The sequence below is a fragment of the Sander lucioperca genome, chromosome 16, assembly GCF_008315115.2.
Source record: "Sander lucioperca isolate FBNREF2018 chromosome 16, SLUC_FBN_1.2, whole genome shotgun sequence".
NCBI classification, from domain to species: Eukaryota; Metazoa; Chordata; class Actinopteri; order Perciformes; family Percidae; genus Sander; species Sander lucioperca.
In genome coordinates this window covers 3,539,880-3,553,899 of record NC_050188.1, presented here as the reverse complement: position 1 = coordinate 3,553,899, position 14,020 = coordinate 3,539,880, and the positions used below count along the sequence as shown (strand labels likewise).

Genomic DNA, 14,020 nt, shown 5'->3' with positions numbered 1-14,020 from the left:
GCTGCAGTTACAAAATGCAGCACGTGTCATGCGCGGAGTCTCCTCCTCTCGCACGCATCACACCGGGAGCTTGAAGATGTAAAGAAAAAAAGAAAAACAGGAGAATTAACTTTGAGCAAGTGTGGAGGAAAGTCGGAGGTATGGAAGTAGTTTAAACAAGTCGTGGGCAGTGACAGCAATATGTTGTTCATCATTGTTTTACGTTTCTTCACTCGGATCCACTTGCGATCCGTTCCATTCTAAACAAACAGCGCAGTTTACATGCTTAGTCCTTGTTGTATTATTCTAAACAGATTTCTGCAGTTCAAACAACTCTGAATTGTAGTTGAGAACGTCAGTTATAACGGCCCACGTATTAAAAAATTGTCGGGTTTAAATCGGGCTCGGGCTCATAATTACAGTTAATGTTTCGGGCCGGGCCGGGCTCGGACACAACGTGCTCGGGCTCGGGTAGGTTCGGGCTTGATTTTTTGGGCCGATCTAAGCTCTATTCCTCAGTGTAATGGCTGCAGGGAGAAAACAAAGTTGTTGTGTCTTTTTGTTCTACACCTAGGTTTATAGCTTGTAAACCTACGCCCAGAGGGGAGAAGCTGAAAGTCTGTGTGCAATGGATGGGAACTGTCGTTTAAAATTGAACTAGTTATGCGCTGTAACTGTTTTGTGTACAACGTATCCACGTTGAGCTGTGGCTCACCAATCAGCCTGCTAGACCACTTTACTATTACGATACATCCATGAGCCACGCAGGTTTGGATTTTCAAAGATGTTCTGTAGATGGCGACAAAGCATCAAGTTGGGATGTAAACCGCCGTTAAAAACTAGGAAAAAGAAGAAGCCAAAGTTATGACCGGAAGTCTCCTATTTCTGGCTCATGCTGTCGAGGAAGCCTGCTGTTCACAGACGCATTAACCATTTCCTCCTTGAGGTAAACAATTCCCTAATATCAGAGAGAAAAGTACACGATAGTCTCCCTGTGTTCTAAAGGTTTTTCTCCTGTATACATGAGCCAACGTCTGCTAACTGGTAGATAGTCGTGCAAGCTAATTTAGCCGCATCTGGCGGCTAGCGAGCGTTAGCCGGTGCTAGCTAACGCAATGTGAAAGCTCGATAGCAAGTGGTAAAACGAAAGCTAGGACAGGGCACACTTGATAGGAAATGTAGCTAAAATTTGCCATGACATTTGTAAGTACACATGCCAAGCTATAACTAGTATTATTAACGTATGTAACGTTACACTTGGTGTACACTTTTGTAACGAAAAGGTTAACTAGCTAAGCAACTAACTAGCTAACTAACCTTGCAGAAAGGTGTTACAGAATGCCTGGCGGTTAAAGGTTTCTATACAAATGATTTACTACACATAGTTATTACCAGAATCAATATATTTACAGCAGTGTTTATCTTTAGCTATTACATTTTAGTATGTCAAAACCGGTCCGTTGCTAATACCAACATTAAAAATTCCTCCCCGCAGATTCAGTTGTTATTTTTTGTGTTTTCTTACAGTTGAGCCAGTATTGGGCATAGAAAAGAAAAGCACGTGTTTATGGTGTTAAACTATTGAAATAGCTTGTGTGTAAAGTGTACCTTGGTGTCATTGCCATTGAGACAAGTATCACAGGTTTTTCTTCTTGTAACAGATACCAGAGATGAAAAAACAAGACACGGACGAGTCAGCCACCCTGGGCGGTGAATATGCTCCACCTAATGTTACAGCAGCAGGGATGGAGTCACCTGCAGCTGTAAAAGACAGCAACAGCCCCAAGGAGTCTGAACCACAGACACAGACAGACACACCACCACAGACAGACACGTCTCCACAGACAGACACGTCTCCACAGACAGACACGTCTCCACAGACAGACACGTCTCCACAAGGCGAGGAGGCGGGAAGTGAAGGTAAAGGTTGAATTATTTACAAGGTAAATTGTATGTTGTTGACAGGACTGCCTCTGTTGCATGAGAACCATTTAGAACATGGTCCGTAGGGAGTCTGTTGCCTGCCTGTCACTGTTTGGCAAATCCTAAAAGGGTACATTGATTTGCAATTCTATAATGGATATTTTGTAACAATAGACAAAATAGATCACCATTTAATAACAACAATGATTGATATCAGAGCCTAAGGGTCTTGCACAATTGCATATCAAACACTGTACACCAAATCCCACATTTTAATGTGATGCTTATTAGGGCTGGACGATTTTGGCTAAAATCATAATCACGATTAATCAAACAAGTTACCTCGATTACGATTATTGAACGATTATTTAAAAAAAAAAATTCTTATACTGTAAATATGTTCACGGTTATTTTTTCTAATGAAAGAGTGCATAATCCTATCTTTGTGATTCTAAAATAAGGAAACAACACACAGATAGCAATTAATGCTTATTTATTAAATATTTCAAACAACTGAACTGAAATCTACAACAGTAGATTTTACAATGAAATAAAAACGTCTTATAAAAAAGTAATTTAAGTTTTAATGTAAAAAAAAAAAAAAAAAATGTAAATAAAGAAAATAAATAATAAATGTCCATCATAAGATTAACGGGAACCTGTGGTTAACTGTCTTTTCGGAGTTAAACTCCACAAGCGTGTCCTGCGGCTCGCCGGCCGTCTCACACACACACACACACACACACACTTCCACAGCGCTGCACGCAGAGGCGGGGTCTGTTCCGAGTATAATAAAGCCCCGTCTGTGTTGAGCAAAACATTACGTGAATTACTACGAGAATGGACATGCATTTAATATAGGAAAAGTGCACAAGTATTAGCATCATTTGTTGTTGTATGTGGCGCTACGGTCTAGTGACGATGCTATAAAGACCGTTGCCGTGCTTGCGTCACTCCTTTACCCCTCCTACCAGTCCCTATGGCCACTTGGCCAGTGGGAATGCAAACGGAAAAAAAGATTTTGGGGGAGAGTAGTTCTTAGAATTGCTTAGAAGTGTACTTTTCCTCTAAAAAGTACAAGTACTATCCGAACGGAAAGCACCTATGGTCGCAGACTGGACGGGACGGAGTCGCGTGGCTACACACGTGGCGGCCGTAATATGTTTTAAGGGGAAAGTACATTAACACACAGTGGGCGGCCGCGGAAATATTAATAGGCTTAAAAGACCGAAATAACCGACTTGGTAAAATTACGTCGGTTATAGGCTCTGAATTTCGGTTACGATTATTTTTCGATTAGTCATCCAGCCCTAATGCTTATTAATATGTACCTGTGTAGAACTTCACCGTTTCATGTTACTGGATATAACAACGATAACCCGGACTACGACGGAATATTAACCATTTATTAGCCCAACAGCATGTCTTTACAGCAGCATGGCTAACACCAAAAACGGAAGCTAAAATTACCCACAATCCATCAGGTGTATCTCACTACAGATCTCATAGTTGCAAGAAAGACTGCGTATACTGAAAGGAGGTCATGCTTTTTCTAATATTGAATCCTTAATAATTGGCTCACATTTCTCACTAGGGATGCATTTAGCTAAGCAAAGACAATTGTAAATTAGGTTTGTGCTAATGCTTAAAAAAAAAAAAAAAAAAAAAAAATGAAGTTGAGTATTTAAATTTGTTAATATCACATTGTGTTTTATTAGCCACTTGTCATTTCTGAATGGTTTGACAAATTCTTAGGACAACCGATAGTAACAGCACATGGTATAATAATTGTGACAAGAAAACAGACATCTAAACATTTAGTGTAAATCCATTTTGACAATTGTGGGTTGCCGTGCTATAAAACAGAGTGTGTTGTTGTGTCAACTTTTTGCCAAGTCTGAGTCCAAAAAGTCATAAAAAATGTCTTCGTTGCCCCCCCCCCCCATTCGCTGTGTCTAGTTGCAGAGGCAGCACTTTCTCGTGACATGGCTGAGGCGCTGAGCCGGCAGCTGGAGGACATCCTCAGCATCTATTGTCGGGAAACCATTTCAGACAACGCCAGCACCGTGCCCAATGGCCAGTCGCATAGCCCAGAGCTCAATGGCCTGGCCAATGAGAGGGAGGACGGCAAGCCAGAGGGCAAAGTCAATGGAGCTGGCAACGGAGTGGAGAAAGAGCAGAAGAAGACTCAGGATAAGAAGAAAGTGAAGGGTCTGGGTAAGGAGAACCATACACTGTGTAGTAGGTGATGCTTAATACAGATACAAAAACTAACTAGAAAAGCATGGCATCTTTTTAAACGGTTAAGTTTAGAGACTTGTTTGCTCAAAAGACTAATTACTAGTTCTATTCTGTTTTCCAAACAGGCTGTCTGATTTTGTCCTGTCTCTGTGTTTCTGGTTTATGCAGGCAAAGAGATCACTCTTCTAATGCAGACTCTGAACACACTGAGCACCCCGGAGGAAAAGCTTACAGGCCTCTGTAGGAAGTATGCTGAACTGGTAAGTGTTTCCCACAAATGGCATTCCTTTTTATTCTAAAGTCTAGCCTTTAGCACTACACTTGATCTTTTTCTAAATTGACTTTAAAACCGTTCTAGTGTGGATATAAAGGAATTTATTTCCCCTCTGCTCTGAGTGTTACATCTTTTTCATCAGTGTGTACCATTTTAATCCAGTCCATACAAATCAGTTTTATATTTTTTATCAAAATAAGTAATTAAGGAAAATTATTATCTGTATTACTCACAGACATCCCTGTGGCTTTCTTATTTTATTCAGCCAGCTTGGCAGTCTATTTGTCTATTTTATCAGTAATCCACAAGTTAGTTCTCAGTTAGGACACAGAGTGGGCCAATGGGCATTTTTATGCAAACAAGGTGATGCAGCAATTTTTGACACAGTGGTGCAATGCAGAGCTTTGTCTTATGACCTCAATCCATGCGAGGGTATTGTGTATCATTTTGCAGCACTGATGAAGGCCTCTTTATCTACTGGGGCTGTGTATGCTGTAGGAAGTTTTTTATATTGACTGCTTATGTTTGTGCATGTACAAACAATTTTTTGGGATGTGTGTGAACTTGAGAAAGCTGTGTGTGATGTGTCAGTATGTCAGAGAGCAGATAGATGACGCTTGGTCTGCAGTGTTGTTATAGGCTGAAGGTAGAAGAAAAGAAGAAAAGCCTCCAAAATGTCATTCAACATATCAGTCAACTGCCGGACTGATATGTTTCAGCATCATGTATGCATGTGCTGTAGTCACATTTTAAAGGATGACAATTTAGGGCAATTTTCTCCTATATGTCACATTACAAAGAGCTTATTAGAAAACACAGCAGTTTACTACTAGGGCTGAAATGGTACGTGCATTTGTCCAATCGTTTCGCTAAAGGACGTTCGGATCGGTATGCCACATATTTTGGAGAGCGAGTTTTACCCGGAAAGTTTTAGCATTGCGCTAGTTGTTGTCTATCAGCTGTAGCATGCTAGTCGACTTAGCTTAGCCGGGTTTAGTCAAGCTCAGTGGACAATAATTTGTTTCAAACTGTATGCCAACCTTGTTCAGCTGCAATCGGGTCTGTCCGTGGAAACAAACGTTTAAATTACGACAGCATAACCCGAATGTCAATGAATGGAACGAAACAAAAACAGAACAAAGACAGAGAAAGGCGAGTCCTTCTCCCCACAGCTTTCAGGCAGCATCACTGACACGAGTGCAATTAATGTTTTCCTACTGACAGTATGCCAGTATTTATTTATTAGGACAATGCACATTAATTAACAGTTCTGTGAATGTGCCAATGTTGTCCAGCTGTAGTCCTAGTTACCTAGTCTGTTATGGTGGGAGGACACCGGAGACCCCGAAAGAAAACCCATGCAAACACGGGGAGAAGATGCAAACTCCACACAGACGGCCCTGCCCAGACCGTGGATCGAGCTCTGCCCAGACCGTGGATCGAGCTCTGCCCAGACCGTGGATCGAGCTCTGCCCAGACCGTGGATCGAGCTCTGCCGTGCTTCTTGCTGTGAGGCAGCAGTGCTAACCACTAAGCTACCGTGCCACATTTGAGTGAAGTTTTACATTAATTGTGATGAATGATAAATGTTTACATGAATTGGACATCAAACTGTCTTTACCCAGACAGCTCCCTAGTGCACAGTGCGTTTAATGTCCAATTGAACCCAAAGTGTGAAAATACACAGCTAGCGAGCAGGCGTGTTGATGGCGTTTCATGTGGTTCGTGCAAAACCGAAAGAAAACAAACATCCGAAGGGTGAAGAAGAAGAAGGTTGGTTTACACAAAGACGGCAAAGAAAATGTCTAACTGAAAAGATGATGAGATTTGGGAACTTCTGTCAGTGAGGGACACCACCGTGACAGATGACCGTGTAGATGAGTAGTCGTGAGCAGGTGTAAACACTCAGGATGAGTCGAAGATGAAGTTGACAAGATGGGATTTTTATTGTTTACCCCAATTAAGGCCAAATGAGGCAAATCGTGAAATAAAAATTAACAAAACAATTAAAGAAAACAGAAAAATATATACTTTCAAGGAAATAACAAATTGACTTGGGAGTCAAAACAATAAGATAATATAAATATTCAACTGTTCACTAATTAGACCTTAACTCAAGTCATCACTCTGAGGATATGCAACAAACTTACATCCTACTCCCTCAGGTGTTCCAACAGCTCCTCCCTGAGCAAATACTACTGCCACTCTATATAGCCTGAAGCCCCACCCCTCAAATTGGAACATACCAACACAATACAATGCAGGGGTGTCTCAGGTGAATAGACAGAAACGGCTACATACAGCCAAAATTAATATATCTACGAAGCTAGACATTTACAGCATATCATTTATATGATTCACATTCAAATTAGACAAAGCCCCAAGACATCTTGATGGCTACAAAATGTAATACTTAAAATGCCGGTTAACTTCCTGTTACCCCGGAAGTCATAGACCCATTTAAACCCGAGGATTGCAGCAAACTTTCCTTTAGAACAAAGAGAGCACATGCTGGTAAGACAAATCATGTTACCCTCTGTTAGCTTTTAAACTCAATAAACGACACTAGTTAACAAAGGAACAAGTGTTGTATGATTATTGTAACTGAACATGTTTGTGAAATAAACTGTAGGGTTTTAAACAATAGAAAATAATGTATTGATGGATGTTGCTATAGCATTTAAATCACTGCAGTATTAGATGTTAAATGTTAAATGTGTACACAAGAAAGCTACAGGATAACAGGAATTTGATAAATGACTAGGTTTACAGATTATTTGACAACAGTGTGTGGTAATTAACAGAACATATGAACACGCTAAATAAACCTATACAGGCAACATTTACATTCAGTCTCTGAGAGAAAAATAGGTAGCGCATCGCTAGCGTGACGGCAGCCATGCGCCCCGTCACAGTTACTTAGATAAAAATGGATGTGTTGGTGCCGTATTCCTAGATTTAAAAAGAGCTTTTGATACCGTCAATCACAACGTCCTGCTATCTAAATTGTCCCATTTAGATTTTTCGGTTCAAGCTATTAATTGGTTTCATTCGTACCTGTCTCATAGAGAGCAATGTACTGTGGTGGGCGGGGTTAGTTCTGCTTATATGGGTTGTCCAGTAGGAGTCCCTCAAGGGTCCATACTGGGGCCCATTTTATTTTCATTATATATTAATGATTTACCTAAATACTGTTTACATGTTGATGTCCAGCTTTACGCCGACGATGCTGTAATTTTTACAAAAGCAAAAAATCCTGAGGAGGCAGCACGCATCCTTTCAACAGCTCTTACACATATACAAACATGGCTCAATAGATCTTGTCTTATTTTAAATGCAAAAAAGACTGTTTGTTTATATTTGTCGAAGCAACCTTATACTATTACACCATCTCGATCGGGGGTGTTTTTAGGCACAGAGGAGTTGGAAGTTGTTAATGAGTTTAAATATTTGGGGGTGATTATAGACTCCAAACTCTCTTTTAAAAATCATGTTAAAATGATATCCAAAAGAATTAAATTCAATCATTTTAAGCAAATTAGAGGATCTCTGTCAGATGCAGCTGCTCTGATGTTCCTTCACTCGATGATATTTTCACACATGAACTATTGCATCACCAGCTGGTCTATGACGGGTTCTACTATCCTAAAACCAATTGAGCTTTTGTATAAAAAGGCACTCAAAACTCTAGATAAAAAACCTTATTCTTATCATCGTTGCAAGATCTTAGAAAAATACAACTTATTAAGTTTTGATAATTTCTGTAAATTTTCCTCAATATGCTTAATTTATAAAGTACTACATGGCTTGGGGCCACCACCACTTCAAGAGTTTATTAAATACAGACAGACTTGGATTACTAGAGCTGTTGTAAACAAGGACTGTGAGGTTCCTTTTAAAAAACAACCTCTTTTAGCCATAATGCACTATCTATTAAAGGTAGTGCATTATGGAACACACTACCCCGAACTATAAGGGAATGTCCCACTCTGGCCACCTTTAAGAGCCAGGTAAAGGTGTGGCTCAGAGTTAATCAAACGTGCAATCACCTCTGACTGCATGCTGTACCGTATCAGCCCAGTAGAGCGTATTGGTGAATCGTGTCTCCGTTTTAACACATACTAATGAATTGTTTAGTTTTTTTTCTGTTTTAACATCTATTAATGTGTTATCCTGTTTTTCTTCTCTTTTGTCCTGCTTTACCTAGTTTGATATAGCAAATGTTGCTGCTGTGTATTTATTGTTCTTTTTATTGTAATGGACTACAGATGGAAATTAGCCTTTAATATAATCTAATCCTATAATCTGGAACTGTACTTCTGTATATGTTCATCAAATGTGCATTGTCCTGAAATAATAAACTAAGAAAATAATAAACCGCCGAAATGAAGAAGAAAAATAGTTGTTTATGACCAAATTAAGAACCGGCTACGTAACGCAGTGTATTCTGTGTCATGTCCTGCCTCCTGCACACTCTACTGGGCGCCGCCCCCCCCCCCCCCCCCTTGCCTAAACCCAACAGAGTTTTTCCCAGTAGGTGAAAATGCGCCTAAAACGGACAATCTCCTGTTGTGTGCTGCATGTGTGAAAGGGCAACTTCATATGGGAGAACGGCTTAACTTTGTGCGGAATCCTGTTTTTACAACAAAGACCAATATAAGTCCTGTCTTGTTTTGACAGTGGAACACCTCGAAATGTATTTGTGTGTTTGTGACAGCTGGAAGAGCACCGTAACACCCAGAAGCAGATGCGAGTGCTGCAGAAGAAGCAGAACCAGGTGGTCCAGGAGAAAGACAACCTTAGGAACGAACACAGCAAGGCCATCCTGGCTCGCAGCAAGCTCGAGAGTCTCTGCAGGGAGCTACAGAGACACAACCGCACACTCAAGGTACGAAAACAGCACCAATATCATGAATATAGACCCCTAACTGCTGCATTTATGCAATAAATGACTTCTTGCAACCATAGCCTCTGTAAGGTCCAGCTTCTGTATATTTATCCCGTTTATTTAAATGTAGTCTTGGGTCCCAGACTCCTCAGATTAGCTGCCTTAATGAGATGTATTTGCTCCAAGTTTTTTTAAATAAGTTGGTTTTGGACTGATGCTTACCAAACTGTAGTTTTTGGAGGTCCGTTACAAGCGGACTAAAAATATCTTGCTGTGAATTATTGGCCCGGAAGTGAGCACAACATCAACGATCCTCTTGCCCACATTATACATCTTCCACTTCACTGTCTGCAGGAGGAGGGGATTCAAAGAACGCGTCTGGAGGAAGACAAAAGGAAGGAAGTGACCTCCCATTTCCAGGTGACCCTGAACGACATCCAGGCACAGATGGAGCAGCACAACGAGAGGAATGCCAGTCTCCGACAAGAGAACACAGAGCTGGCTGAGAAACTAAAGAAGCTCTATGAACAGTACAAACTACGAGAAGAGGTGTGTGTGCGCACTTTTTTTCCCCCCAGCAACTGCATCTTTTACGTGCAGTATTAGGGCTGTGACGGTATAGTTTTTTTCTCACCGCGGTGAAGAAGCAGCGTATCGAGAGTAGCGTAAGTTAGAGCCAGAATGGCAGGGTGCCTTAAGTGAGTGACGTCAGTGCCCGTGTGGTCGCGCAAGGAGAGCAAGCGGTAACAGAGAGTAGCGTATGAGTGCCGCTGTGAGGAAAAGAGAGAGGAAAAAGAGATCGCAAAGTTGATGTAAAGTGAGTTAAAAGTGAATAAAACAACAAGCTAGAACTTCTCAAGACACGGTGGCTTCATCTGTTGTCAATAATGCCTATAATAATGAATAGACTGTATAAAAAGATTGCAGCATAGTGTTTACATTTCAGCTCAAGGTGAGTCTTTACTGGGTTTTTCTGTCATTTAGGGCTGCGCTGCTTTCTCTCCTCTCCGTTGATCCATTCCACAGACAGTTCAGAAAGCTCTTTTGTCAATAAAGTAAAATATAAATAAAATAGTTTGCCGACAATGCAGAGTGCAGCCCGTCTAGCAGCTGAACAGAGAGGGCAACTCGGCTAACTTGTTGCTCTCTCTACCGATAGAAGCTGTCTGTTTTAGGCTACGAAACGTGCATGCAGGCTGAAATTCAACCATGCGGTTTTATCGGGATAAAGCTATAAACAGAAGGAAACTCTGCTAGCTGCTAGGCTAATGTGCAATGGTAAACACGGCAGCTTTTGTTTTGTTTTTTTGCGGTGATGACGGTGACGAGCTCAGACCCGCGGTAGGCGTCACATGACCGCGGTAATGCGGTAACCGTCCCAGCCCTATGCAGCATGCAAGTTCTCTTAAATTTCAAAATGCTAGTGGAATGTCTTTGTACTCCCAATCATGTCAGTTTCCCACATTTTCTCTGCCACCAGCACATAGACAAAGTGGTGAAGCACAAAGACCTGCAGCAACAGCTGGTGGACGCCAAGCTGCAACAGGCTCAGGAGCTGCTGAAGGAGTCGGAGGAACGCCACGACCGCGAGAAACACTTTGTAAGTATCCACCCAACATGCCCTCATTTACAAAACACAAGAAAGCACAAACGCGAGCATTGTGTTTCGTCCAGTTTTTCTACAGAAATGTTAGAATTATTTGTCCTTTTCCCCTCAGCTGCTGAAAGAAGCTGTGGAGTCTCAAAGGATGTGTGAGCTGATGAAGCAGCAGGAAGTTCACCTCAAACAGCAGGTTTCCCATCAGTCTTTACTCTTCACCTTTTTATGGCTCGACTGGGATTGACCTTTCCTTGAAAGTGTTTTGCGTCCTAATATGATCAACCTCGTTGTGTTGTTTTCCCAGCTGTCCCTCTACACAGAGAAGTTTGAAGAGTTTCAGACCACTTTGTCCAAGAGCAATGAGGTCTTCACCACATTCAAACAGGAGATGGAGAAGGTGAGGTGTCTGTCTCACTGTATGGGTGTAAGATGAAGAGGAGGAGGAGGAGGAATTGTATTTACCCCTTGTCTCGTTTCCTTTGTGTTACAGATGACTAAAAAGATCAAGAAGCTGGAGAAGGAGACGGCCATGTATCGGTCCAGGTGGGAGAGCAGCAACAAGGCTCTTCTGGAGATGGCAGAAGAGGTAAAGCAGCTTTTTGTTTTATTGTCATCATCTGACCAAACATGCTTTACCCTGAATACAACTGGTCAGTTTAGAATATTTTGGGGCACTTTGATTCTGGTCTACCAGCATTAGGAATGTCATGGAGGTGACATTATGTGAGTTGATGAGAGCTGAAATTTTAAAAATGGATCACGCAAATCTCCAGTCAGATGTTTGTGCATATTTGATATTTTAAGACAAATAAAGTAACATTAACAGTCTGTAAGCATTTCACTTGAAAATAAATAGGCGGTGATTTTGATAGAACTGCATTTGAGCTATCCTCAAGTTCGCAATTATCCGTACAATATGGATTCATGTGCTGTGTAATGAAGTGAAATAGCAAATTATATGTGATTGGCCTAATAAAAAGGATGGAAACGTGATTGAAAAAGTTCTCACATGTTTATAGTCAGTTTAGTTGGTATCCCAAATTGTCAGTGCGGATAATTGAAAAAATAAATGAAATAAAAAAGGCTTGACATTTGCATCATTTTATGTGTTGTCTACAGAAATCTACGCGGGACCGCGAGTTTGAGGCACTTCAGGGTAAAGTCCAGCGGCTCGAGAAGCTGCGGCGGGCACTAAAAGTGGAACGCAACGAGCTCAACAAGAAGGTTCAGAACCTCAGCGGTCGGGACGGTGTTACGGCAGGGGCCTCCGACCAAGTGACCGACTCCCCCTCTCCTCCACCTACAGACTCTTTACTGGAGCCCAGCAGCCACCTGGTCCCGGACACCGCCCCCTGCTCCCAGTCCTGCCACTGTGACCCACAACTGGACACAGACGCCCTACTAGAAGAGGCAAAGGCTCTGTCCGTCGCTGCACAGGAATGAAGCGACGCTGCTCACAGTCTCCTCTTTCCCCTCCAGCCACCTAACGATAAGCCACCAGCCTGCAAGCCACTACTCCTCTGCCGGATGAAGCTGATTTAGATAGCAAGGTCAACTTGTGTCCTCCCAGCATGCTCTGCAGGCTTTATAAAGGTAGTGAGAAGACTGTGCCTCATCTGTCAGTTCATTTACATGCACACCATAACCCAGTTATGGTTAATAACTACATTAAGGTAATAGTTTGATTCAAGCATTTACATGCTTTACAATAACCTAATTTCCCTCAGTAATCTGATGTTCATGATTCATTTATTGGTCGCGTTCATTTCCACAGGCCGGCTACAGGAAATATATTATTATTAGCAACACAGAGTTTCAAGTTAATACATCATTTCATTTATTAGTGTAAAATTAGCCCATTTCTGGTGACACTCCAAAAACGTTTTGCACATGCTGCTATTTGTATAGAAACATGGCTTTCAGTCCAAAACCTGCCCTGAATCAAAACATAGGAAGAAATCAGACTTGAGGGCTATACATGTCAGAATAATTCAACCTAAACCTTAACTTGACTAAGACGACCAAACAGTCTGTACTAATGTAATTACTAGTGTGCATGTAAATGCACAGACTGCTCTGTGTTGTGCTGCTTTACTACACATTCCCTTTTTGAATGGCATCAAAAACACAGAACTGCTTGGCAAGATAAGTAACAGTGCTGCTTGGGATGACACAAGCCAAGCAGGTTGTGTGTGTGTGTGTGTGCGTGTGTGTGTGTGTGTGTGTGTGTGTGTGTGTGCGCATGTGTGTGTGTGTAAGCTGTTTGATTTATTGCTTGCATTGTTCTAAAGGCCACTTAAAGTAATTTAATGTTTTTTTCTTTCAAATGAAGTCTTAACAGTATAGCAATTCATTTCTTTAGCAAATCCAATTATTATTAACCTAAAAATAGGAGAGAATTCTACATAATTATTTAAGGAAAATTCTCATTCTGACTTTCTGTATTCGCCCCCATTTTAAGGAAATGTTTCTTTGTTTTCCTGTTTGCATCACACCGCTTCATTTGCATAGCGTTTGATTTTTTTTTTTTGGTCTGTATTTATTGTTTAAAGCATAATCTCTGATATTGAAATATATGTATCTTACAGAACACCACTATAAAATAAATCAGTTTATTTTTTACCAATTTAGAAAATGTAGAACAGTTTTACTTGTATGACCAACTTTTCATTCCTAACCTTTCTGAGTTTAGTTGTTGTTAGCTACATTATTTTGATCTGTTTTTTTCAGTCTGCTTATAACCTTGTAATGATGACCACTTGAAACTTATGTTGTGCATTGGTATATGTAGGAGCCAGGTATAGTCTGTTTTTGGTGAATCTTTCTTCAAAATATGATTCCATTCTGTTAAATAGCCAGGAAGAGTCTGCCTCAAGAGCATGCTCCGACCTGGCGCATCCTACTTCAATCTCTACCCATTTGAGGTGCTGGAAATTGATGCAGCAGATGCTGAATTGAAGAAAATATTTTCGGACGTTGTCCATTTTGTTCCATCCAGAATCCTCCAAAAATCAGGGTGATCTAGACGGAGCACAGAAAGCCTTTTAAATCCGTGGACAAGGCATACAAACTCCTACTGGAACCAGAACAGAGGAAGAGAGCCTTAGATGTGATC

General features: G+C 41.1%; 1 protein-coding gene across 4 annotated transcripts; it reads left to right on the top strand.

Moving 5' to 3' along the window:
• Nucleotides 1-706: 706 nt before the first annotated feature.
• On the top strand, nt 707-13,116 carry txlna (taxilin alpha). Of its 4 annotated transcripts, none has more exons than XM_035993057.1 (12): nt 707-925; nt 1,641-1,784; nt 1,836-1,899; nt 3,862-4,119; nt 4,312-4,403; nt 9,135-9,305; nt 9,660-9,854; nt 10,786-10,905; nt 11,024-11,098; nt 11,210-11,302; nt 11,396-11,491; nt 12,025-13,116. In XM_035993057.1, exons 1-12 carry the CDS (start codon nt 872-874, stop codon nt 12,346-12,348), a joined length of 1,686 nt encoding a protein of 561 aa, XP_035848950.1. In that variant the 5' UTR covers nt 707-871; the 3' UTR covers nt 12,349-13,116. The 4 variants fall into 4 exon arrangements, with proteins under 4 accessions (XP_035848950.1, XP_031142974.1, XP_031142975.1 ...); XM_035993058.1 differs by having other exon boundaries at nt 902-984; XM_031287114.2 differs by having other exon boundaries at nt 1,641-1,899.
• Nucleotides 13,117-14,020: the final 904 nt, after the last annotated feature.